Source organism: Rhincodon typus, chromosome 5 (assembly GCF_021869965.1).
Source record: "Rhincodon typus isolate 14 chromosome 5, sRhiTyp1.1, whole genome shotgun sequence".
Taxonomy (NCBI): domain Eukaryota; kingdom Metazoa; phylum Chordata; class Chondrichthyes; order Orectolobiformes; family Rhincodontidae; genus Rhincodon; species Rhincodon typus.
In genome coordinates this window covers 66,789,576-66,817,151 of record NC_063336.1, presented here as the reverse complement: position 1 = coordinate 66,817,151, position 27,576 = coordinate 66,789,576, and the positions used below count along the sequence as shown (strand labels likewise).

General features: G+C 39.2%; 1 protein-coding gene across 1 annotated transcript in view; it reads left to right on the top strand.

Annotated features, from left to right (window-relative positions):
- fam228a (family with sequence similarity 228 member A) overlaps positions 1 to 27,576 on the top strand; it is a 45,755-nt gene that overhangs the window by 756 nt on the left and 17,423 nt on the right. The window contains exons 2-5 of the mRNA XM_048596671.1: positions 4,558 to 4,710; positions 12,087 to 12,164; positions 13,323 to 13,505; positions 15,475 to 15,555. Of these exons, the coding sequence (XP_048452628.1) occupies positions 4,582 to 4,710; positions 12,087 to 12,164; positions 13,323 to 13,505; positions 15,475 to 15,555 (471 nt within the window). The 5' untranslated portion in view covers positions 4,558 to 4,581. The remainder of the gene's footprint in view (positions 1 to 4,557; positions 4,711 to 12,086; positions 12,165 to 13,322; positions 13,506 to 15,474; positions 15,556 to 27,576) is intronic.

Below are 27,576 nucleotides of genomic sequence, written 5' to 3'. Positions count from 1 at the left end.
ATCCAAAAGCTAAGTTCTAAACACAAAATAAAATAATAAGGGAAGAAGGATCCCTTCAAACCTTGGGATCCTACATCTAGAAGGATCTGTATAGGATGAGGAATCACTGATTCCAACCCTGTGGTGTTGAGTCCTCGCTGCTGCTGTCCTAGTTCCCTGGGTCATGACAAGTCAATTCTGACATAAACAGTGGTGGTAGTCAGCATAAACTGTACTGTACGTTAAAGCTTTGCCGTATAGGTAAAAAGGAAAAAGTGAAATAATTCCAGCTGAAACTAAACCTGTATAAGTGTTGGAAAATGGGTGAAAACAGCAGGTGTAAGACAATGATGACAGTTATTGTTCCAAGCCTATATGCAGACAGCTCTGGATATTAATTGATTGATGACGACCTAGCGACAGAGTCATCATCCAAGAGCACTCTAAGCACCCAAGCTCTTTTTTAGTGGTAGAGGAGAGAAGCAAAAGTGGCCTGAACAAATGCTTGTCTCTCCACTGCCCATTTGGATTGGCAAAGTCAAAGGACAATTCTCAAAGCAATGAAACTGCAACAGGCAAGAAAACACAAACATCTAACTTTGCTTTGAAGGATAAATTCTGAAAATAATCTATTGGAACACAAGAGTTTCAGTGACAACAGATACCCCCAAAGATGACAGAACACAACGCTGGCTGCACCTTCTATCAGTTGGGTAGACCTCTGCATAAACAATGCCTCTCCAGTTGCAGCTTCATAGTGTTGGTTTTATGTGAAGAAGGCTATCATTACAAAACTTTCCAGTCTGCCAATCAACCATACATTACATCTGAATATCATGGAGTTAATCAATCAGTCATTCTTCAAGAAAATTAACTCTGTCAAATGCAACCCATCCTTGGTTAACCAGTAAATTTTTACATATCCACCAATTTTAATTTTAGTAAGAGATTTGCCGATACAATTAATATTTTTAACACTGCATGGAACATGGTTTCTTAATGGTTTTTCTTCCTCCTACTGCACAGTTACCTTTGGGTCCCCAAACCTTTATCTAAACCTACCCTTTATCTAAACGTGACCTTGGCCTCTTCCTTTTTCTCCTCTGTGGGCTGTCTTTTGCTGACATCATCTGAAAGTTATAGAATCAGCTTCGACATGTATGCTGACAATTCCCAGTCCTACCCCCCTCTAATTCTAAATTCTAAAATGACACTGTTTGTCTGACATCCACTACTGGATAAGCAGATATTGAGACTGAAGCTATCATCTTCAGTTTCAGTCACCAACTCTGTTCCCTAACCAATGACTCTTATCTCTCTCTGGCACCTGCTCAAAGCTAAATCAGTCTGTTGTGAACATTTATGTAATTATTTCCTCTGAGATGAGCTTCTGAGCACACATGGCACCAATATGAAACTGTCTATTTTTAATGTTGAAACATTGCCCAATTCTGCCACCTCAGCTCATTTGTTGCTGAAACCCATTTTCATATCTTTGTTACCTCTAGACAAGATGACTGGACTCTCTTATTCTGTTGTTCATAAATTTGAGGTCAAGTACTGTTCACTCCTCACCACTGTGCTCATTGATCTCCCAGTTAATCCACACCTCAATTTTAAAGTTCTTATCCTTGAAATTAAATTCTTTTTGTAATTTCTACACTCTCTAGGTGTGTAAGCTTTCCAGCCCTACAACCCCACTGATACCTGAGCTCCTCTAATTCAGACTTCTTGTGCATCTTGGATTGATGACTGCCATGAGCTGTCCAGGCCCTTAACTCTGAAATTTCTACCATACAATACTTCACTTCTACCTTGTTTTCCTCTTTACAATCCTTCTTAAAGATTTGCTCTTTGATTAAATTTCTGGTCAGTGTTGTTATGTTACCTTATGTGCCTTGGTGTCAAATGTTGCTTGATAATGATTATAATTGTTATGAAGAGGTGTATATTTAATGTTGCTTGGATAACATAAATATTGAAGGATTGTTAAAAATTTATTTCTTTCAAGTTTTGGGGAAGTATCTAGAATGGTTTCTTTAAATGAAGTGTTGAAAGTTCTCAGTGCACATTTGGGAATGTTGTTTTGATGTTTCCTGCCAATAATGTGACTGATATCTGCTAGCTATATTGTATACTCTCCCTAGGGCTGTTTGAACAGTGACTAGCTTGATGAGGTTCTTGTTTTATCTGGTTGAATTGGAAGAAACCCTGTTAAGAATGAGCCGCATTGAAGGAACACTTTCTATGAACAAGCTGATCCAGCTGATCTTTCTTTTCTCTAAAATGAAAACTCTTTGTTGTGTTTAATGTGAAATCTATTTGTTCTTTTGAAAGAGTGAAGGAACATTCTAAGGTTGTAGCTACTGAGCAAAACTGTGTTTGCAAGCCTTCAGAAACAATTGTGTATGATCAGTAATTTGACCACATATGCTAGAATATCAGACCAGCAGCCTCTGGAACATTTTGCACTTTTATCCTTTTGCTTTCAAAAATAACTCATTGACCAAAGATATTTTTTCGGAAAACTAATCTCTGCAGATAATTGTTTTTTCTCCCTTTTTCTGAAGAAGGTATGTGTGTGCGTTTACATGTAGCTCTTCAGGAATATTTAGAGATGATACTTCTGTAATACTTTTATATTACTGACTTAATTATTTCATCTTCATTGAATAAGCTTTGTTTGTCTAATAAATCAATATTTTGTTTGTTGAGAAACCTGGTTGTTAGACAGAATTTTTAAAACATGATTTTAAAGGTACTTAATTGGTCATCTTGATAACAGGAAAAAGTATTTTTATTTCCTGTTGTGATCCAAGAATAATGAAACTAGAGTGAGAGTGTACTGTTCCAGTCTCTGTCACAATGTGGTTGTTTTTAAAAAAAGTACTTTTAATCAACTTGTTTGGACATGTATCTACCCAGTTTGGAAGGGCAGCTTGCAGGGGCAGTGGATATTGTTGCAATGTTCTCATGCCCCTCCAGTTGTAATCCTCCATATAAACATTTCTTAAAATTTGATAAAGCATTCAACTCAATATTTTTGGTCAGCATATTTTTCCAATAATGCAAATAGCACCTGTGTTGTAACCAAAATAAAAGTAGTCTCTTGCTGAAAACAATCAATACACCTTCACAAATGAATATCTGGATAGCCAAGATTGTAAAAAGAGTCTTGGTGAACTGCAGCTCCATCCAAATAAATTGAACAATGTCTAGGCACAGCAACTTATAATCAAGTGCCCAATTCACTACAAACCTGTTTCCTGTTACTGATATAGGTTAATTTCACCTCTCACACCTGTGGGCCACAAAATATTGATAAAACATAATTATGGCACAGCAGATGTTGAAGATAAAATAGCTAAGCTTGTAGGCTTTTGTGCCTTTTTAATCAATGCACTTTTTTAGCCCAGCAGCAAAGCAGGCAGCCACATTTCTTAATTGTGAGTCTGTAGATTCATAACTGTGTAAAAAGCTTTCTAGGTTTTTACTGATATGGTGTGAATTTTTCAGGCACTTGGAAGTTCAAAACAATTGTCCTTCTTTTAATTGCTTGCTCCTTTATTCCTTTCATTCTTTGTCTTTCTCTACAGTTGATGCCGAGCCTCAGGCAGAGCTGACAGGCAAACAATGACCTTCACAAGTGCAATACATATGTGTGGCTACATTAGTTTATATTCAATGCCATCATGATGTAGCTACAGTGAAACTGGTCATCACCATTTGTGAACTGATTGTGGCTGAGAAATGACCACGCAGAGCAAATTAGAGTATCACAAACTTATTGTATTAAAATCTCTCAGATTGCTTCTAATAGCTACTGGAAGATTGGTAAATGCACTTGACTCCCGGTGGCGCTGTCTTCTTATTGACCTGTTCCTTTTATAGGGGAACGCCGAGTTGTAGGTCGAGGTTGATCTTATTGCATCAGTCTCTGGAAGTGGTTGTTCAGAGGGATGAATTAGCATATGGTATATTTACACTAGTGTCATTTTGTAAGTTCCTTATACTATACATTCAGACCAAAGGAACCCTAATATATATATGTGTATATATATATATATAAAATAATTATTGAAGGAAGTACAACACAGTAAAATAAATTAAAATGCAACATTATACTTAGCAATTGAAGCAATGAATGAGTAGTTGCTATACAACCAGACTAATCCACAATATTCCGAGGTAATCAATTTCAAAAGAGCCTTGTTAGTACTTGATTGTGTCCTCTTTCACTTTAAGTATCTAATGATCGCTCAAAAGGTAAGTTGTTATTTACATTCAGTCAAGCTGCTTGCCTCTTGATGGAAATAGCATGAGCTTCTCAGGCAGTAAAAGTCTTATACTGCACAAAGTAAAGCACAATTAAAGAAATATTTGATAGCCTTTTCTTGACTGTATGTGAAGCAGAGCCCTTTGCTGGGCAGGAAAATTTGGAGATGTAGACAGGAACTTTACATAGAATATGCCATGTCTAAAACCTTAGGTTGAGAAGAACAGCGTTTAAAGGTGTCTCTTGTCGAAGTTGTCAGCTTAGTCTTTGTAATTTTACACTTGCTTTTGCCTCCATTGTAGATTTCTACTACAGACACGTGTCCAATGAAATTTCTTTCAGCACAAAGGAATGCAAGAAAAGGGCCACCTGAAAAATGTCGAAGTGTATCTGTTTGTTCAACAGACAAGACTTGTGTGGACTGGCTCTCGAAGAAGTCATTTGCATATCTCCAGGTATAATGCTTTTAAAGAAAATATAGCAATGAGCAGAAGTAATAATAGCTGGATGCACACAAAGAAACCACATTAAAGTGCCGCAAGTAGTTCAGAGATTTGGACAATCATATTCTACTGACCCTGGTCCTGTGGTGCATTTGAAGCTCCAGGTGCAAGAACTGTGTTATGTATGATTGTGACATATAGGGGAGAGTTCTTCATTGGGCTGGTTTATTGATATGCTCCTGTACAGAATGGAACTGCATTTGTGACTATGTGTATATATACAAAAAATTTTTTTATGAATAAAGTATATTTTTCAAAAGATTTAATCATAAGAAATTCTCATACTGATCATCATCTTGCTAGAAGATTTTACAGTTGGCATTCACTGCTCTATATGGCTTTGGACTACATTGTGAAGATGTATGTTTTGTAAACCGTTTAAAAAATGTAAAACTGCAGTGAATATGAATCTTGCTTCCATCTTTACGAGTTATTTTATGCCTGTATTTTAATATAATCTCAATGCTGCTGTAGTGCATTTGTTACTTTCCTCTGTAGCTTCTTGATTAAATTTGGGACATGCTATTTTAGCCAGTCAAACTGATTTAAATAGCACTTTTCATCTTAATTATTATGCATTTCCTGAGGGTGCTCAATAAAGTAGAAATGATTGGTAGCTGAAAATTATAATCTGATTCCACATGAAATAATTGTTCAAAATATTCACAGTCTTGTGTTAGATGAGTCTCAGTCAAAGCAGGGTATTTAGCAATTTAACTGTTTCACTTTATCATATATTCTTTACCTAATTTAAATATAATGACTGCTTCACAGTTGGTCTTGTGATGAATGCTTTCTAAGATGTAATATCAGTCATGGTGCTTAAATTTGATGAGAGAAACACTAAATTAGTTGGTGAGATTGTTGTTTTCAACTGTTAATGTTTACTTCTGCTTGAAAGACTCAAGTTTCATAACCGCCCTCATTAAAGTCCTAGTTATTTTAGATACTTTCTGTAGTTGCCATAAGTGTGATATGAACATTTAATTTTTTTTGAAGTAACTAAATTATTTATATTCCATGGAGAAGTATTTTAAAATGACATTTTTCAAGTGAGATATGTTGTACAAAATTTATAAACCATCTGAAATATAATCCAATAATCTCACAAAAAATTGGAGCTATACTTGTCTTAAAAGATTTAATCTAATTCAGAGGCAGTTCATCCCAAGTTTAACAGATGGCAAACTGTAATTTTCATTTGTACGCTCTTACTACCACTGTCTACAGAATATTGCACCATTACATTTTACATACTGCTTGTCTGAACTCTTGGATAATTTTGAATCAACTTGTTCAAAGATGTTATGACTAGTGGAGTTCTGCAGGGGTCAGTGTTGGGACCACAAATATTCACATTGTACATTAACAATCTGGATGAAGATACTGAAGGTATTGTTGCTAAATTTGCAGATGCATAGAGATAGCTGGAGAGACAAGTAGTGTTGAAAAAGCAGAGAGGCTGCAGAAGGACTTGTACAGGCTAGAGCAGTGGGCAAATAAGTGGCAGTTGGAATACAATGTGGGAAAGTGTGAGGTTGTGCACTTTGGTAGGAAGAATAGAGACATAGACTGTTTTCTAAATGGAGAAAGGCTTTAGAAATCTGAAGCACAAAGGGATCTGGGAGTCCTAGTTCAGGACTCTCTTAAGGTTAACATGCAGGTTCGGTCTGCAGTTACAAAGGCAAATATAATGTTATCATTCATTTTTCAGACGCTAGCATACAGGAGCAGGGATATACTGCTGGGGCTGTATAAGGCCCTCATGAGACTATAGTTGAAATATTGTGAGCAGTTTTGGGTCCCATCTCTAAGGAAGGATATGCTGGCCTTGGAGGGCGTTCAGAGGAGTTTCACAAAAATGATCCTGGGAGTGAAGGGCATATCATATGAGGAGTGGTTGAAGACTCTGGGTTCGTATTCAGTGGAGTTTAGAAGGATGAGGGGGATCTCAGTGAAATTTGGATAATACTGAGAGGCCTGGTAGAGTGGATGTGGAGAAGATTTTGTCAGGGGTAATTCTGAAAGATAGGATTTATATGCATTTGGAGAGACAAGGAATGATTAGGGATAGTCAGCATGGTTTTATGTGAGGGAGGTCATGTCTCACAAACGTAATTGACTTTTTGGAGGAAGTAACCAAAGGGATTGATGAGGGCAGAGCGGTAGATATAGTTTACTTGGACTTTAGTAAAGCCTTTGATGCATGGTAGACCAATTAGTAAAGTTAGATCACATAAGATTCAGGGTGTGCTTCCCAATTGGATACAAAATTGGCTTAATGGCACGAGACAGAGAGTGTTGGTAGAGGGTTGTTTTTCGGACTGGTTTTCCACAAGGATAGCTGCTGGGTCCACTTTTGATGGTCATTTACATAAATGATTTAGATGAGAATAGAAAAGGCATGGTTAATAAGTTTGCAGATGACACCAAAATTGGTGATATGGTGGACAGTGAAGAAGGTTATCTAAGATTACAAAGAGATCTTGATCGATGGGGTTAGTGGGCTGAGGAGTGGCAGATAGAGTTTAATTTGGATGAATGTGAGATATTACTATTTGGTAAAACAAACAAGGGCAGGACTTATACAATTAAAAGTAGGACCTTGGGTAGTGTTGTATAACAGAGAGACCGGGGTGCACGTATGTAAGTTTTTGAAGTTTGCATCACATGTAGACAGGGTGATTAAGAAGGTATTTAGCATATTTGTCTTCATTGCTCAGACCTTTGACAATAGGAGTTAGGAAGTCACAAAGAGGTTTTACAAGATATTGTTGAGGCCTCTTTTGGAGTACTGTGTCTGTTTCTGGTTGCCCTGTTATAGGAAGAATATTATCAAGTTGGAGAGGGTTCAGAAAAGATTCATCAGGATGTTGCCAGGAGTGGAGAGTTTGAATCATAGGAAGAGGCTGGATAGGCTGTGACCTTTTTCACTGAAGTGTAGAAGGTTGAGGGGTGATATTATAGAGTTTATTTTTAAATCATGAGAGGCATAGTTAAGATGAATGGCAGTACCTTTTCCCAATGATGGGGATTTCAAGACTAAGGGGCATATTTTTAAGATGAGAGGAGAAAGATTTTAAAAAGGACATGAGGGGCAACTTTTCTTACACAGAGAGTGGTTCATATGTGGAATGAACTTTCAGAGGATGTTGTGGACGCAGGTACATTTACAATGTTTGAACGACATTTGGATAAGTAGACGAATGAGAAAGGTTTGGAGGGATATGGGCCAAGCACGGGCATGTGGGACTAGTTTAGCTTGGGATTATGTTTGGCATGGGCTGGTTGGACTGAAGGGTCTGTTTCCGTACTCCATGACTCTATGACTGTATGTTTCCAATAATAGTAGAGAGCAGGACCAGAGGGCGTAGCCTCAGAGTGAGGGGATAACCCTTTAAAACTGAGATGAGGAGAAATTTGTTCAACTAGAAGGTGGTGAATCTGTGGAACTCCTTGCTACAGAAGGCTGTGAAGGCCAAGCCATTGAGTGTGTTCAAAACAGAGATGGAAAAGTTCTTAATTGATAAGGGATCAAATGTTATGAGGAGAAGGTGGAGAATGGGGTTCAGAAACATAACCTGCCAATATTGAATGGCAGAGCAGGCTCAGTGGACCAGATGGTCTAATTTCTTTGCTAAATCTAATGGGCTTATGGTCTTATTAAGACAGCTCTGGAGCAGTGGAACCTGAACCTGGGCCTCCAGGTTCAGAGGATAGGACCCTACTACTATGCTACAAGAGTTGTTCTGGAAGTCTTTTTTTAAAATCAATGTTTTCAGAGATGTTATTATCCACCTCTGCAGCAGGTGACTGTTGAACCTGGGCGTCTTTGCTCAGAGAAAGAGATACTACCACCGCACCATAAGAGCCCCTCTAAAAAAATCTGTTAGATTGAATATTTTAATTTTAATCAGAAGTAGTAGTAACACTACCTTTTCTGAATCAGAAAGCTTTGGGATTAGGCCCCACTCTAAAGTTTTAAACATTATCTAGGTGACATTCTCGTGCACCAATGAGTAGGTGTTAATTTTGGAGATACTTACTTTTAGAGGAGAGTGCAAATGGAGGTAAAGCATCCTTTGACATAATTCAGAGCAGTACAGGAGAGCTTTGGTGATCTGAGCAATATGTGTTTCTCATTAAGCTCTACAAAATCAAAATCTGATTGTTGGTGGGATCTTGCTGTGAGTATATTGACTGTCATGTTTACCCACATACAACAATAATTATGACCCTGATTTTAAAAGGTATGTATGGTACCCTTGAACACCAACACATTTTTGTGTGATAAACTTTTACGTTATTTTGATAAAAGCATGGCAGTCTCTTGGTGAGCATGCTTAGTGACCAACCACCACAGTAAAAAAAAAACAGCAAAATTCAAACTTTGGTCCCATGCAGGACCCTGAATTGTACAGTATGACTCTCAGCTGGGATCACAACAGTGGGAATAGATCTAGATCAGATATGATTGTCAATTTGTATCGTTTTATTGCAGTAGTTTAAATACTGTAAAATTGAAGGACATCTTTCAATTGACTGATTTAATTTTGTCTTGACTTTCCATTGTATTGGTTCATAGACATAGTCATTCCATTTTTTTGGAACGTCATTGTAATTGGAGACATGGAGGTTTACGGAGTCTTATTTCCATAAATGTTCTGAATCTTGGCCAAATATGGCAATTCCACTACCTAACTAGTACAGAAGATTGGAGAGGCAAGGAATGGTGAGGGATAGTCAACGTGGTATTGTACAAGGGAAATCACATCTCACAGACTTGATTGAGTTTCTTGAGGAAGTAACCAAAAAGATTGATGACATCAGAGTGGTAGATGTTGTTTACTTGGACTTTAGTAAAGCCTTTGATAACATTCCGTATGGTAGTAGAATGTAGTATGGTATTAGTGAAGTTAGATCACATGGGTGAGCTTACCAATTGGATACAAAATTGGTTTAATGGCAGGAGACAGGGAGTGGTGATGGGGGATTGTTTTTCAGACTGGAGGCCTGTTACCAGTGATGTTCCACAGGGACATCTTTTGTTCAACATTTATATAAATGATTTAGATGAGAAACAGAAGGCATGGTTAGTAAGTTTGTTGATGACACCAAAATTGGTGGAATAGTGTACAGTAAAGAAGGTTATCTAAGATTACAAAGAGATCTTGATTGACTGGATCAATGGTCTAAGGAGTGGCAGATGGAGTTTAATTTCGCTAAATGTGAGGTATTGCATTTTGGTGAAACAAACAAGGGCAGGACTTATACAATTAATGGTAGGGTCTTGGGTCGTGTTGTATAACAGAGAGACCTAGGGGTTCAGGTACGAAATTCTTTGAAATTTGCAACACAAATGGGTGGTTAAGAAGGCACTTAGCACACTGGCCTCCATTTCTCAGACTTCTGAGAATAGGAGTTGGGACGTCATGTTGAGATTGCACAGGATGTTGGTGAGGCCTCCTTTGTAGTACTTATGTCCCATTCTGCTTGCCCCGTAATAGGAAGGCTATTATCGAGCTGGAAGGGGTTCAGAAAAAGATCTGCCAGGAATGGAGAGTTTGAGTTATAGGGAGAGACAGAGAGACATACAGCACGAAAACAGACCCTTCGATCCAACTCATCTATGCTGACCAGATATCCTAAATTAATCCAGCCCCATTTGCCAGCATTTGGCCATATCCCTCTCAACCCTTTCTGTTCATATATCCATCCAAATATCTTTTAAATGTTGTAATTGTACCAGCCTCCATCTCTACCTCTGGTAGTTCGTTCCATAACACCCTCTGCGCGAGAAAGTTGTCCCTTAGGTCCCTTTTAAATCTTTCCCCTCTCACCTTTAGTTTTGGACTCCCCTATCCTGGGGAAAAGACCTTGACAGTTCATCCTATCTATGCCCTCATGACTTTATAAACCTGTATAAGGTCACCCCTCAGCGTCCGATGCTCCAAGGAAAATAGCCCCAGTCTATTCAGTCTCTCCCTATAGCTCAAACTCCCCAACGCTGGCAACATCCTTGTAAATCTTTTCTGAACCCTTTCAAGTTTCACAATGTCTTTCCTATAGCAGGGAGACCAGAATTGCATGCAGTATTCCAAAAGTGGCCTAACCATTGTACTGTATAGCCGCAACATGACATCCCAACTCCTATACTCAATTCAGGTAAGTGTACCAAACACCTTCTCAACTCTGCTTACCTGCGACTCCAATTTCAAGGAACGATGAGCTTGCACTCCAAGGTCTTTGTTTGGCAACTCTCCCTAGGACCATATCATTAAGTGTGTAAGTCCTGGCCCGATTTGCTCTACCAAAATATAGCACCTCACATTTATCCAGTTTAAACTCTATCTGCCACTCCTCGGCCCATCAGCCCATCTGATCAAGGTGTACTCTGAGGCAACCTTCTTCACTGTCCACTGCACCACCAATTTTGGTGTCTTCTGCAAATTTATTAACCATTATTTCTATATTCACATTTTAAATCATTTATATAAATGACAAAAAGCATTGGACCCAGCACCGATCCCTGTGGCACATCGCTGGTCACAGGCTTCAAGTCCGAAAAGCAGCCCTCCGCCATCACCCTCTGTCCCGTACCTTCTAGCCAATTTTATATCCAGATGGCTAGTTCTCCCTGTATTCCATATGATCTAACTTTGTTAACCAAATAGGCTGGGACTTTTTTTCACTGGGGTGTGGGAAGTTGATGTGTGACCTTATAGAGGTTTTTGAAATCATGAGGGGTATAGATAAGGTGATTAGCAGGTGCCTTTTCCCTATGATGGGGATTTCAAGCCAAGGGGGCATATGTTGAAGGTGAGAGGAGAAAGATTTCAAAATGGATGCGAGAGGCAGCTTTTTTACACAGTGATTCATGTGTGGAATGAAGTTATAGAGGAAGTGGGGAATACAGGTAAATTTACAACATTTGAAAAACATTTGTACATGAATTAGAAGGGTTTGGAGGGATCTGCGCCAAGCGCAGACAGGTGGAACTAGTTTAGTTTGGAATTATGTTTGGCATGGACTGGTTGGACCGAAGGGTCTGTCTCCGTGCTGTATGACTCTAAAGGAAGAGCCATTTGGTTGACAGATGATCAAACCAGGGATCAATCAGGTTTCGGGCCAGTCAGATATGTGGTAGGTTGAAGGTGTAATTGGACAAATCCCAAATATGTAGGAGGAATAAAATAGCTTTCAAAACCCTCTTCAGTCCTTAGTCTGATTTTATTTTTGAATTTGCAGTTCAGTGTAGAAGTGCTACTGCTTAAAAATTTGTGCATAGACAGTCTATAGTTTTTAAATATCTGGGGTTTTTTTTGCAGGATAAAGCAGATAAAGAATCCTTGGAAGTTAGTGCTCTTTGTCAGCCCTTGTATGATGTGGAAGAATGCTTTATCAAGGTAATGTTAATTTTTAACCATTATGAATTTGCATAGCAAAACATAGATCAGGAAAGTTATATTAAAATTTTCCATTGTTACCATGCTGCTATCCTATATTGGTTTCCTGATTTCTGTAGTTATATATTCCCTCATCGCATCAACTGTATGTGGACAGCTCCCTAGAGTCTCACTTGCTTTCTCCTATCCATATTATTTCAGCTGCCTAACTGTCCTTCGTGAAATGCTTTATTAAGTTCCCTTGGAGTGCTGGAAGCAGTATTGGTATAGGACAGTAAATCTCTGTATTTGTCTTCACAGAATTACGCCGCATTTGGGGTCCTAGCAGAAAGGATAACTCAAACCATAGGAAGGATTTTAAGCATTCAGAAGGGGAAATGAAGTGACTAGATGCAAAGAAGTGATTTCTGTTTTTAACCTGTGCATGATTAGTGACAACAAAATAACCTGGTAAAACAAAGACAATATGGAAATATATTTTATTTCCTGACCACAGATAATCAAACCAAGGATCAATCAAGTTTCGGGCCAGTCAGATATGTGGAGGTTGAAGGTGTAATTGGACAAACCCCAAATGTGTAGGAGAAATAAAATAGCTTTCAGCACTTCTACACAGACCTGACTACAAGTTGGAGATAACTGAGACCAGTGCATTCCATACATTGGAATCTTCAGAAAGAACATGGAAAGTAGGAAAGGAGTAGTACTTCCAATATTGATAAAAGACACAATTATGGCAGTAGAAATGTTTTCCTAAAGGTAACCAGGCAATAGAAACACTAGGTAGAACTAAGAAACACAAAAGATGCAATATTTTAATGGGAAATTGAAAATTTGTAGATGCTGGGTTAATTTAAGTTATTTGTTATTAATTGATATTTGTTAGCGAAGAGTTTCAAGGAAAATTAATCAAAGGCAGATGAAGGGTGTTGCGGTGCAGATCAGCTATGATCTTCTTGAATAATGAGTACAAGCTAAATCTGCTATTCCTAAGATAATTTGATCTAACAGGTCTTCTCTTTTGTTGTCTGTTATAAAATTCACATCCATATGTGTTACATATTTCCCACCTGTACAAATGTGATAACTGTCGATTTTGAACAGCAACTTTGTTATTTCATTTTTATTCAGCATTTTTCCTGTTCTGATTTTAATTAGGAATTGGATAAGTATATAGCCTATAAGGAGATGCTAAACTTGAGGAAGAAAGAACTACTGTACAAGAAATGGAATGACTACATCTATGAACCAATACAGTGGAAAATCAAGGCAAAATTAAATCAGTCAGTTGACAAAAGACGTCCTGCAGTTTTACAGTATTTAGACTACTGCAATAAAAAGGTAAAATTGACAATCATATCTGATCTATATCTATTTCTATCATTATAATCCCAGCTGATAGTAATACTGGACAATTTAAGGCCAAGCATGGGACTGAAGTATGATTTTTGCTGTTCGTTTACTGTGGTATAGAATCCCCACAATGTGGAAGCAGTCTATTGGCCCATTGAGGCCACACTGACCTTCCAAAAAGCATCCCACACAGACCCATCTCCCAACCCTATATTTCTCACAGTTAATCTGCCTAGCCTGCACGTCACTGGACACTATGGGGCAATTTAGCACAGCCAATCCACCTAACCTGCATACCTTTGCACCAGGAGAGGGAATCAGAGCACACAATGGAAACCCGTGCAGACATGATGAGCATGTGTAATCTCCACACAGTCACCAGAGGTTGGAATTGAACCTGGGTCTCTGGTGTTGTCAGGTAGCAGTGCTAACTGCTGAGCCACCGTGCACTACCCACCCCAACCACTGAGCCAAAGTTTATCCATCTTACCACAGTCCTTTTGGTGTAATGATCCTTTTAGCTTGATCTTTTTGACAGTTCAGGTTTATTATTCCAATGGAACTACCATTCTGCTCACTATAGGAATATAGCCATTCAGTCCCTCTAGCCTGCTCTGTCATCCACTTGGATCATGTCTGCTCTATACCTCAGCTCCATTGACCTGCTTTGATTCCATAATTCTTGATATCAGATATCATAGGACTTTCAAGGGATGGGTAAATAGTGACTAAGAGCAGAAACCTTTGTTGACTGTTCTGCCTCACCCAAGGTCAATAATGGTAGCTGTAGTCCCAGTTCTGGGCTCTGTGTTGAGTTAGATGATGTCAAGCAGTTTGAGTTTTGAGCAGTTAAATCAGACAAGGTGCTTCTCCTGATCATGCTCTGGTGATCCATCTTTAAAGTCTTTGTCTGTGGCTTCCAACTCTTTTCTGGTCAAACTCCCATCTTTGTGTCTCCCTAACTGCTGTTGCTCCTCTCACCCTTCACCATGAATTTGGCCACCTATCACAGCATGGATTCACTGTTCCACATCAGCTCACAATCCAGCAAATTTGAAATCCACAACCTTGCGCTCAAACCCAGGGTCTCACACTTTCCCCAGCTCTGTAACCTCCTCCAACCCTAACAGCCTCTGAGATCTCTGTGCTCATTTAATTATGTCCCGTTGCACATATCCGATTTACATGGTTGATCATTGAAAATATCCACCAAGAGATTGCCAGTGTGTTTTTAACAAAAGGACATGAACGTTTATTGCAAAAAAGTAAAGACATCTAACCATACTATATTATACAATGCTATTTGAGAGTTATCAGAAATATCAAAGCTAAAGGTGCAAAGCTTTTACCCTCCACAACAATCTTCAAGATATTCAAACTTGTGAAAGGTCATCCCGACTCCAACTTAAAGTTCTTTGTTCAGTTGACATATGTGTAATTGAATTATGCTTGCTGACTTCTAACCACTTTCAGAGCAAATAGGTGGTGTTCCATACCCTCAACATTCAACAGTTTTCTTCTATAGCACAAAATTTTTTCCCCCTAGCCCTGACTGTTTTAGCGACTGCTAGCTAACAACCTTTGTTCTCTGATTTAACCTGACCTTCTGGATGGTTCTATCTTTCTCTAATACCAGACAACAGTTTTATTTTGCTATTCACTTTTATCCCTAATACACTGAACTGTTTACCTCAATCTCTACAAGGCTGTAATCCTCATTAAACATGCAATTATCAATAAACTTCAGGCATCCTGTCGCCACTCTCACAAGAAATTTAAAATGAAACTAAAAATATCTCTGCCCTTAAAGCAGACAGTATTTAAATACAAAATAAACTTGGAAAAAGGCGGTTTCTCCACCTTAAAACCCAAGTTTCCAAATAGTAGTAACATATCATGAACCTTCACGCTATAATGTAACTTTCATATGCATAAATGTTAAACTATCTTTTAATAGGAACCTGTGTTTTTGGAAGAATATAACCCAGATGACTTCAATCCATTCGTCCGCCATCTGTGCAAGCCTCATACATTTAAGGTATATTTTGTGTGATTTTTACAGCGCTTAGTTCTTGAAGGAACAGTTGTACCACTATATATGTTTATTGCTAGTATAACATGAAACTGCATCATATAAGTTCTTTGAGATGGTGACCAAACAGGTGGATGAGGGTAAAGCAGTTGATGTGGTGTATATGGATTTCAGTAAAGCATTTGATAAGGTTCCCCATGGTAGGCTATTGCAGAAAATACGGAGGCATGGGATTGAGGGTGATTTAGCGGTTTGGATCAGAAATTGGCTGGCTGTAAGAAGACAGAGGGTGGTGGTTGATGGGAAATGTTCATCTTGGAGTTCAGTTACTAGTGGTGTACCTCAAGGATCTGTTTTGGGGCCACTGCTGTTTGTCATTTTTATAAATGACCTGGATGAGGGCGTAGAAGGATGGGTTATTAAATTTGCGGATGACACTAAAGTTGGTGCAGTTGTGGATAGTGCGGAAGGATGTTGCAGGTTACAGAGGGACATAGATAAGCTGCAGAGCTGGGCTGAGAGGTGGCAAATGGAGTTTAATGCAGAAAAGTGTGAGGTGATTCACTTTGGAAGGAGTAACAGGAATACAGAGTACTGGTCTAATGGTAATTTTCTTGGTAGTGTGGATGAGCAGAGAGATCTCGGTGTCCATGTGCATAGATCACTGAAAGTTGCCACCCAGGTTGATAGCGTTGTTAAGAAGGCGTACGGTGTGTTAGGTTTTATTGGTAGAGGGATTGAGTTTCGGAGCCATGAGGTCATGTTGCAGCTGTACAAAACTCTGGTGCGGCCGCACTTGGAGTATTGCGTACAGTTCTGGTCACCGCATTATAGGAAGAATGTGGAAGCATTGGAAAGGGTGCAGAGGAGATTTACCAGGATGTTGCCAGGTATGGAGGGAAGGTCTTATGAGGAAAGGCTGAGGGACTTGAGGCTGTTTTCGTTCGAGAGAAGAAGGTTAAGAGGTGACTTAATAGAGACATACAAGATGATCAGAGGATTAGATAGGGTGGACAGTGGGAGCCTTTTCCCTCGGCTGGTGATGGATAGTACGAGGGGACATAGCTTTAAATTGAGCGGTGATAGATACAGGACAGATGTCAGAGGTAGGTTCTTTACTCAGAGAGTAGTAAGGGCGTGGAATGCCCTGCCTGCAAAAGTAGTAGACTCGCCAAACTTAAGGGCATTTAAATGGTCATTGGATAAACATATGGATGATAATGGAATAATGTAGGTTAGATGGGCTTCAGATTGGTTTCACAGGTCGGCGCAACATCGAGGGCTGAAGGGCCTGTACTGCACTGTAATGTTCTATGTTCTATGTTCTATGTACTTACAATCTATTTCAGAAAGCAATTTATTCACTTTAATGGCATATTTTAATTTTCAGATTGGAAGACTACACTGTTGACGGTTTGGTTTACTAAAATTGCTTTTCAATGGTGTAGCATATTTTCCTGATTCTATTCAAAGAAAATCTCCAGTTGTACAAAATATGGATTCAGGATTAATTCTTGGATATGATATGCAGAAGCCATCAATCACCATACTTTATATATTTGAAATATATATTTCAAATTATTTTAACTAGACATTAAAATGAACATTTGCTGTGAATTGATTCTATATGATATGCTTAGCATTTAAATTATGTTTTTGAAAATTAACTGGTGACTCCCTTAATGTTATCACCCTAACTTAGCCTCATGGATTTCTCCTATATGTATCTATTGGCTTAAGTTTGGGCTTCAAAAAAATTGTGGACATGTAATTATTTTTGTCTATGCATCTTTTCCTTAATGACATAAATATTGAGGGTTACTTTGTTGATTATATGGTCATAGAGCAATTACAGTATAGCCATTCGACCTGTTTTGTCTGTGCTTGCTTTCTGTAACTCCACTAGCCCCATTACCCGACATTTTCCCTGCAGTTGTGTGCATGCTTTGTACTTGGATGAATATCTAATTTCCTTTTGAAAGCCACAATTGAATCTGCCTCTGCCATACTGTCAAATAGTGTTTTCCAGATCGTAACCATACACATTTTAAAAAATTTGCAGACTGGGTGACCACTTTGCTGAACACCTATGTTCTGCAAAAATGATCCCAAGCTTCCAGCTGCCTGCCACTTCAACGCAATATCGCGTTCTCACACCAAAATGTTTGGCACAACCTGCTGCAGTGTTCCAGCGAGCCTCAGCTCAAGCTCAAAGAACAGTGTCTAATTTTCCCCTTGGAGACTCTGTAGCCTCCAGGACTCAACACTGAGTGCAATAAATTTACAGTCTGGTTCTGTCTTTCCTTTTTTTCATGCATGCCACACCCAGTCATGTTATGACATGGATTACTTTTAGCATAGTCACCCATTCTCACCTACTCCCAGGCTTATTATCACATGATACGGGTTGCTTTCAGTACAGGCCACCCATTCTCTCCTACTGTTAATAATATTATCACTTATTCAGCTTTTCTTATGTCTTGGCCTCCTATCCACAATCTCCTTGTCTACCTACCCCACCTACCTGCTCATCTCTTTACTCCCCCACAACTTCACCATCAGCATAAATACCACTTTTTCCTAGTTGCTAACGGTTCTGATGAAGAGTCACCAGATTCGAAAAGTTAACTCTGTTTTCTTCCCACAGATGCTACCAGACCTGATGAGTTTCATCAGCAATTTCTGTTTTTGTTACAGATGTCCAGCAATCGTAGTTCTTTGTCTTTTTTGAAAATGCCTTATTTACTTTGCCTATGCTGCTTATGATATTGAACACAACTGTCAAATTTCCTCTCAACCTTCTTCAAAGTGAACAGATCTGGCTTATTTAAAAAAAAACAAAGAAGTGTCACTGGACCTGAAATGTTAGCCTTGCTTTCTCTCCAAGATGCTGCCAGACCTGTTGAGTTTCTCCAGCAATTACTGTTTTTGTTTTGGCTTTTTTAATCTGTCCATGTAATGGAAGTCCCTGGAACCCTTCTTGTAAATCTTTTCTGTACACTTCTTCCTAAAGTTTACTGCTAGAACTGGACTCAACACTTGAGACCAATACACTAGTTTATGAAAGGTCATCATAACTTCTCTGTTTTTGTACACTGTTCTATTTATAAAGCCCAATATTCTTTGTGCCTTATTAACTACTTTTTCATCCAGCACTGCTGCCTTCAGTGAATTGTGCATAAAACTACTAATCATTCTCCTGCATTACTGCACATCTGAATGTTGACATGCTTGCATTTGTCCTGAATTATGATGATTCTTCCAACCTGTTCCTAATCACCAATGCTGTTAAATAGGGCTGTGTGCTGGTGTTGCTCTCTTCAGCCTGGTTTTCTATGTCAGGCTGTCTGATGTTTTGCATGATAGTGATGCTGACTTCAAAATCAGATATAATGTGGGTGGGAAGCAGTTCAGTTGGAGATGACTCCTGGAAAGGACTGTGTTAAACTTCACAATTTCCTATTTACACATGGCTGCGCAATTTGCCAGTTTAGGATTGGACATACACTGCAACCTGGACTTGTTTTTCAACGCTTACAACAACATTGATTTTACATTCAGTATGAAAAAATACTTGGAATAATGTAACATCCTTCTCCAGGAAAATCCTATCTTGAGCCCAAGAATATAATCAATCAGCTGAATCTGTCACTAGCGGCTATAGAGTCATAGAATTTTACAGCACGGAAACAGACCCTTCGGTTTAACTCATCCATGCAGATCAGATGTCCTAAATTAATGTAGCTTCATTTACCAGCATTTTGCCCGTATCCCTCTAAACTCTTCCTATTCGTATACCCAACCAGATGCCTTTTAAAAACTGTTATAGTACAAATCTCCACCATGGCAGCTCATTTCATACATGCACCACCCTCTGTGTGAAGATGTTGCCCCTTAGATCCTTTTTAAATTTTTCCCTTCTCACCTTTAAACCTATGCCTCTAGTTTTAGACTCCTATGCCCTGAGAAAAAGACCTTGGCTATTCACCCTATCCATGCCCTTCATGATTTTATAAACTTGTATAAAGTCACCCCTCAGGCCTCCGATGTTCCAGGGAAAGTAGCCCCAGCCTAGTCAGCCTCTCCCTACAGCTCAAACACTCCAACCCTGGCAACATCCTTGTAAATCTCTGCACCTTTTCAAGTTTATCAACATCTTTCCTATAGCAGGGAGACCAGAATTGAATGCAGTATTTCAAAAGTGGCCTGATCAATGTCCTGTACAACCGCAATATGATATCCGAACACCTATACTCAATGCACTGACCAATAATGACAAGCATACCAAAAGCCTTCTTCACTACCCTGTCTAGCTGTGACTGCACCTTCAAGGAACTATGAACCTACACCCCAAGATCTCCTTTCTTGGAACTTCCCCAGGGCCTTACCATTAAGTGTGTAAGTCCTGCCCCGATTTGCCTTACCAAAATACAACACCTCGCACTTATCTAAATTAAACTCCATCTACCACAACTTGGCCCGTCTAATCAAGGTGTTCCCTGCGATAACCTTTACTGTCCACTACACCAATTTTGGTGTCACCTGTAAACTTACTAACCATACCTCCTCTGTTCAGATCTGATTCATTTATATAAATGACAAAAAGCAGTGGAACCAGCACCGATCCTTGCAGCACACTGCTGGTCACAGGCTTCCAGTCAGAAAACAACACTCCACCATACCCTCTGTCTCCTACCTTCGAGCCAATTTTGTATCTAAATGACTAGCTCTCCCTGTGTTTGTTGTGATTTAACCTTGCTAATCAGTCTACCATGCAGAACCTTGTCGAACGCCTTGCTGAAATCCATATAGACAATATCCACTGCTCTGCCATCATGAATCCTCTTTGTCATTTCTTCAGAAAACTCAATCAAGTTAGTGAGACACAATTTCCCACGTCCAGAGCTATGTTGACTATTCCAAATCAGTCCTTGCCTTCCCAATAAATATAAATCCTGTCCCTCAGAATCCCCTCCAACAACTTGCGCACTACTGATGTCAACTCACTGGTCTATAGCTCCTTGGATTTTCTTACCCGCTTTCTTAAATAATGGCATCACATTAGCCACCCTCTAGTCCTCCGGCACCTCACCCACGGCTATTGCTGATACAAATATTTCAGCAAGGAGCCCAGCAATCACCTCCCTAGCCTCCCACAAAGTTCTAGGATACACCTGATCAGGTCCCAGGGATTTATCCACCTTTATGCATTTTAAGACGTCCAGCACTCTCTCCTCTGTAATGTGGACATTTATCAAAATATCACTATTTATTTGTCCAAGTTCTCTGGCTTCTATATCCTTCTCCACAGTAAATACTGATGCAAAGTACTTGTTTAGTATCTCATTCTTCTCCTGCCATTCCACATGTAGGCGGCTTTGCTGATCTTTAAAGGGCCCTATTCTCTCCCTCGTTACGCTTTTACTCTTATTGTATTTGTAGAATTTCTTTGGATTCTCCTTAACCCTAATTACTAAAGCTATCTCATGCCCCCTTTTTGCCATCCTAATTTCCCTCTTGAGTATACTCCTACTGCCCATGTACTCCTCGAGGAATTCATTTATCCCAGCTGTCTATACCTTTGTTGGGGTGGGGGGCGACATGCTGGCTCAGTGGTTAGCATTGTTGCCTTACAGCACCAAGGACCTAGGTTCAATTCCAGCCTCATCAGTTTGGGAATGTGGAGGAGAAAATTTGTTTGTCTATGCAAGGTCAGCATCATGCCAAGAAAGTCATGTACTTTCACAAACTCCCCTTGGAAGTTTCAGTAGATCAGATGGCAGGCCATGATACCAAACACTGAGGTGTTCACCCCAAGCTAGCGTGCAAAGCATCCACACCAGATTGAGACATCACATCAAAGCATGAGAGCAGGAGTAAGTCATTCAATCTGTTGAGTCTGCTCATCATGTTAGATCATGGCTGATCATATATCTCATGCCATATTCTACTTGTACCTCCATTTTCCTCGATGTCATTAGTAATTAGAAATCTATCAATATATATCATGAACATACTCAATGACAGATTCCATAGCCCTCTGAAACAGACAATCCTAAGATACACTATCATCTGAGTAAAGAATTTCCATCTCATCTCAGTCTGAAATAGATTGCTCTTTCTACAACACTGTTTCTACTGATTCTAGACTTCCACCTCCAAGTTAGGGAAAAAAAGAACTTCTGCATCCACTCTGTCTATCCCTTTCAGATTTGTAAGTTTCAATGGATCACTTCTCATTCTTCTAAACTCTAGAGAATACACACTCAGTCTCCTCAGTCTTTCCTCATGGATAGTCCTGCCATCGTAGGAATTATTCTGGTAAACCTTTCCTGCATGGTCTATGGCAAGTATTTAATTCCTTGGGTATAGAGTCCAAACTGTACGCTATACTTCAGATACTGTCTCACCAAAGTTCAATACAGTTGGGCAATACATTTTTACTAATTGTACTCACATCGTCTTGCAATAAAGACCAACATACCATCTGCCTTCCTAATTCATTACTACACGTGCATCCTAGATTTCAGTGACTTATGAAAAAGGGCACCCAAGTTCCTTTGGACATTACTACGTCCCAATCTCTCACCATTTAAGAAATGCACTGCACTATGTTCCACCTATGTAAGTGGATATCCTCACAATAATCCACATTATATTCCTCAGGCTGTCCAAGTCTCCATGAATTCTCCTTGCATCCTTCTCACAGCACACATTTTCAACTATTATCCTGAAACTTGGAAATGTTACTTTTGGTCCTACATTCACATCATTGATGTAAGTTGTGGAAAACTGGGGCCCAAACACTGAACCTTGTGAAACATTACAACCTGAGAATGACCCATTTATCCTTACTCTCTGTTTTCTTTCCATTAACCAATCTTCAATATATAGCTGTAGAGAGGATACAAGCAGCATCCGGGAAATACCTATAAATTAGGAATTGAAAGGGAAGGAGGAAGTCAAGAAAACTTAAAATTAACAGGGAAGTACTCAGGAGTAAACTGTTGGAACTAAAAGTTGACAAGCCCCCGGTCCTGGTGGATTTTATCCTCGGGTCTTAAAAGAAGTAGCTAATGAGGTTATTGATGCAAAATTAAAAAAAAGAGAATTGTGGATACTGGAAATCAGAAACTAAAACAGAAATTGCTGGAAAAATGTAGCAGTTCTGGCATCATCTGTGGAGAGAAATCAGAGTTAATGTTTCGGGTCCAGTGACCCTTCTTCAGAACCTTTTTCAGAGATTATTGATACATTGGATTTACTTTTGCAAAACTCATTCGTCTGGGAAAGGTTCCTATAGATTAGAAAGTAGCTAATTTAACTCATTTTTTGTAAAAGGGAGGGAGGCAGAAAGCAGGAAACTACAAGGCAGTTTTTTTGACATGTTATAGGAAAAATGTTAGAGAAGCTGTTATTAAAGACATTTGCACTTGGATAAGTTCAAGATTCAAGATAGTAGAGACAAAATGGTTTCTTCAAAGTGAAATTACATTTAATTAATTTATTGGAGTTCTTTGAAGAAGTAACTTGTGCTATAGATAAAGGGAAACCAGTGAATGTATTGTGCTTATATTTCCAGAAACATTTGGTAAGGTGTCAGATCAAATGTTATTATCGAAAATAAAAGTTCATGCTGTATGGGTTAACATATTGGCATTGGTTGGCTAGCAGGAAGCAGAGAGTAAGAACAAGTCAATCATTTTCAGGCTGACCAGATGTTACAAGTGATGTACAACAGGGGTCAGTGCTGTGAACTCAATTCTTTACAATTTATATTATTGATTTGGATAAATGGACAGAAGTTTGGGAGCTCAATTTGCTGATGACACAAAGATAGTTAGGAAGGGATTTGTGAAGAGGACATCAGGAACCTCCAAAGGGATCTAGATCAGTTAAGTGAGTGGGCAAAGATCTGGCAATTGGAGTATGATATGAGTCCATAGAGAACTCGCCCAGGACCCCAGGATCTGGAGTAACCAAATGAGAAACAGAGAGGCCTGTTTTGAGAGAAATCACATATCAAAAGCTTGCCAATTAACACAAGCAGTGGAAATCCTAAACCAGAAACTCTTCTAAAAATCAATCTGCTACAATATCTTGCCCTATTTGCAGCAAAATCTTCTTGGTGCAATTTGGCCAAAACAATTGTCTACGCATGCTGCGTAACTAGAAATCTACCAAGCAACCCAGATGATGAACATGGTCACCTTCTCTTCAAAGGATAACAAGAAGAGCCTGACTTGAAGTTTCCATCACTATTCTCCTCAAATTCAATATTTTAAAGTTTTGAAATTTTGCTGTACATTTTCAAGTCAAGGTCATTAATGTAGATCAAGTAAAGCAGTGGAGATAAGACTGATGGAGATAGCAAGAACTGGAGGTGCTGGAGTCAGAATTAATACAGTGTGGAGCTGGAGGAACACAGCAGGTCAGGCAGCATCGGAGGAGCAGGAAAGTTGATGTTTCAGGTTTACACCCTTCATCAGGACCTATATATTTTGGTAAGCACGAGCAAGTTTGGTGTACTTGATGTCCAATAGGACAGAGCAAAAGCGTTGGATGATGGTGTGGATCCTGCGTAGAATGAAAAACAGTAGAGATCCTTTGCAGGTGTGGGAAAGAGAGGCTGTGAGCTAGGGTAGGACTGACTGTAGTGAGAGAAGATGCTTGCACATGGCTGTGAGCATGGAGCTGAGGATCTGTAGAGAAAACCATTTCTGGTGGCTTTAGAGGTATTGTAGATAACAGTTGTTGCAGTTTGGCCCAAATTGGGATGGTCTGAATGTTGTTTGAAGTCCATGGGGTATGGTCCGGCTGCATAGGCAGGTACTGAGAAAGGAAATGTGGTTGTACTAACAGGTTTGTTTCAGTTTGTGGTCAAAAAAACTTCAGGGTGGAGGAGATCACCAGTGGATTGCAGTGGGAGAGAGATCCACAGAAGTCTTTTCGGAGAGAGGCGGACAATTTCTTCAAGGTGGGCATCCTTGGAAGAGGCTTCACAGTATGGTTTTCAGTCAATCAGACGTAGCGAGAACTGCAGATGCTGATGAAGGGTGTAAACCTGAAACATCGACTTTCTTGCTCCTCTGATGCTGCCTGACCTGCTGTGTTCCTCCAGCTCTACTCTGTATTGAGATAAGACTCTTGCCTAGAGAACCGCTGTATATACCTTCCTCCAGTTTAAGAAAAACAACCATTCACAGCTATTCTGGATTTCTTGTCATTCAGTCAACTTCATATCCATGCTGTCACTATCCTTTTTATTTCACGGACTTTAATTTTCCTCCAAGCCTGTATTGTGGCACTTTATCAAACACATTTTGGAAGCTTTACCACGACTGAAGTTAAACTGACTAACCTGTATTTGCCTGGCTTATTCTTTCACCTTTTTTTGAACAAGGATATAACATTTGCAATTCTCCAGTCTTTCTGACTGGCCCTTATTGTGAATCCACTTTATAATTATTCTATCCAGTGCCTCTAATTTCACTTTGACTTTAGCAGCATCTTCCTTAATAAAGAGAGATGAGAAGTACTTATTTAATATCTCAGCTGTGCCATGCATAAATCCTGTTTTTGTTTCCTAGTGAGCCTATTAGCAGTAAACATGAGAGATAATCCGTCTGTGATTGTTCAAGCAGTAAGCAAGGTAGTAAGTGAAAAATCAAGTTGTTAGAAGAGCCATTTGTTTGGATTGCCAAGGCTGGGAGTGATGAGGAGAGGAAGCCATCTGTCAGGTCTGGGTTGTAGGACCATTCACTGGTGATATAAAGAACCTGAAATAGTATGAGGGGATGTGGATGGGGCAGAAGGAGAGGCTGCAAAAGGTAAGGTGAGAAGCAGGCTATGGCTGGGGTAGTGATGAGACAGGGCAGACTCTAGGTGGGTAGGGAGTGAGTCTGCAAAGAAGAGAGAACAGCACTGAGCCCGTCAACAATGGAATGCTTCACCAACTAGGAGCCAGAAAAGTCTTGAAATCGCTGAAATACTGAATTGCTTGCAAATGAGTGTGGAATCTTGAGCTTAAGGCTTCATATGTTTAGGAGCTCCTGTAGGGGAATAATTAAGTAGATAGTCTCATAATGTGAACAATGTTAGTGGTTAAATTTAGATCTGAGGTTGAGAGCTTAGATGCAGTAAGAAGGGTAGTAACTGCTTGGTTATAATCTTCTACCTTTATACATATGTGATGAGAATTTTGTAGCTAAGATCTCACCAGTCTGTAGGAAGTACGTTTAGGGTGATGGCTTTTTGTGTAGAAGCACGTGTCACTTATTTTTGAAAAAGTAAACTTTCATTGTTAACTTACGCTTGTTGCTTGATGCTATTGTAAATACTGTGGTTTCTAAGAATTGAATATGTTCCTTATGCAATGTGGCTTTCAGCATAATGGAAGATTAATAATTGCAGATATGTATGAATTCATCTAATTCTGTTTCTAAGTTCAAATACCTCAGATGAGATATAACATGGGAAAATTTTAGGTTATGCATATTTGCGGGAAGACTGGAGGAGTTGAATATTATTTAAAGAGAGAAAGATGGCAGAAAGCTGCAGAACAGAGACATTTAGGAGTCCTTGTCCATGAATCACAAAAAAGCTGGCATCTGCAGATAATAGGGTAGGCAGTTGGAAGTTTGGCCTTTATCTCAAAGGGAATGGAATACAAAAGTAGGGAGATTTTGCTAAAATGATATAAGACAATGATCAGACCACAGCTGGAATTGAACAGTTTTGGGTCCCTTATTAAAGGAAAAATATACAGTATTTGGAAGCAGTGCAGGTAAGGCTCACTAGGCCGATAACAGATATGGAGCGACTGACTTATAAGGAGATGTTGAGTAGGTTGGGCCTATGTTCTTTGGACCTTAGAAGAATGAAGCCTTGTTGAAACATACAAGATTCTAAGGGGACTTGACAGAATTGATGAAGAAAGGTTGTTTCTCCTTGAGAGAGTGTAAGACCAGAGGGCAAAATCTTAGAATAAAGGGTTGCACATTTAAGACAGATGAGGAATTTCTTCTCTGAGGATAGTGATTCAATGGAATTTCTTACTGAGGAGGGCTGTAAAGGCTGGCTTATTGAGTATAGTCAAGGATGAGATAGACAGATTTTTGATCAGTCAGTGAATCAAGGATTATAAGGCAAAGGCAGGAAAGTGGCGTTGAAAATGATCAGATCAGATCTCATTGAATGCAAGGCAGAATCCAAGGGCTGAATAACCTACTTTCCTACATCTAATGGTCTTATGTTTCATCAAAATACAGAGCATATTGTTGCTATATGATTGAATCAGTAACAAATAACTAGTGACAATGAGCAAGGACTTTCCCCATACCCCAAAAAAAAACAAGAAGTAACCTTTCAAAAAATATCCAAAAAACCTCAGAAGTTAATTATTTTGTGCTCTGATAGAAGTCAAAAATGTTGATCTATTATCTTATTAAAAGATAAGTAAGAATACATTGCACTAATAGGGGTATACCAAAGATTTCCAAAGAGCGGATGAGAATCGGAGGATTTATAGCGCACTACTCCTTTGGGCCATGAAAATAGAGTAAAGCCTGAGGCCCACGTGGTACATATCCGTGCATTTTGGAGAAAAGTATATTCTCAAAATGACATAGAGTGCAAAGGAATGTAAAAAACAATTTACCATAATGGTACCAGAACTGAAGATTGAATGGGCTGGGGCTTAAAGACAGGACATAGTGGTGACATGATACAGGGATATTAATAGAACGATTGATTAGAAGTGAAGACATCAGGGATAATTGTATATTCTTTCTTCTTTTTGAGTTCTCTGTCTGAGTGCAGGTCTGACTCATATCATCACGATGGTCCTAATCCACTCTTCCAGAATCATGATTAAACTTGGTGGTGTTGACACCAGTCTAGCTAGCGGACTAACCATAACTGGTCCTCCAAAATTCCAAGTTCGGATGGCAACATACACTTTCACATGAATAATATAGGCTGGAACTATGGACAGTGATGATAGGGGCTCCAAATTCTCTCCATCAC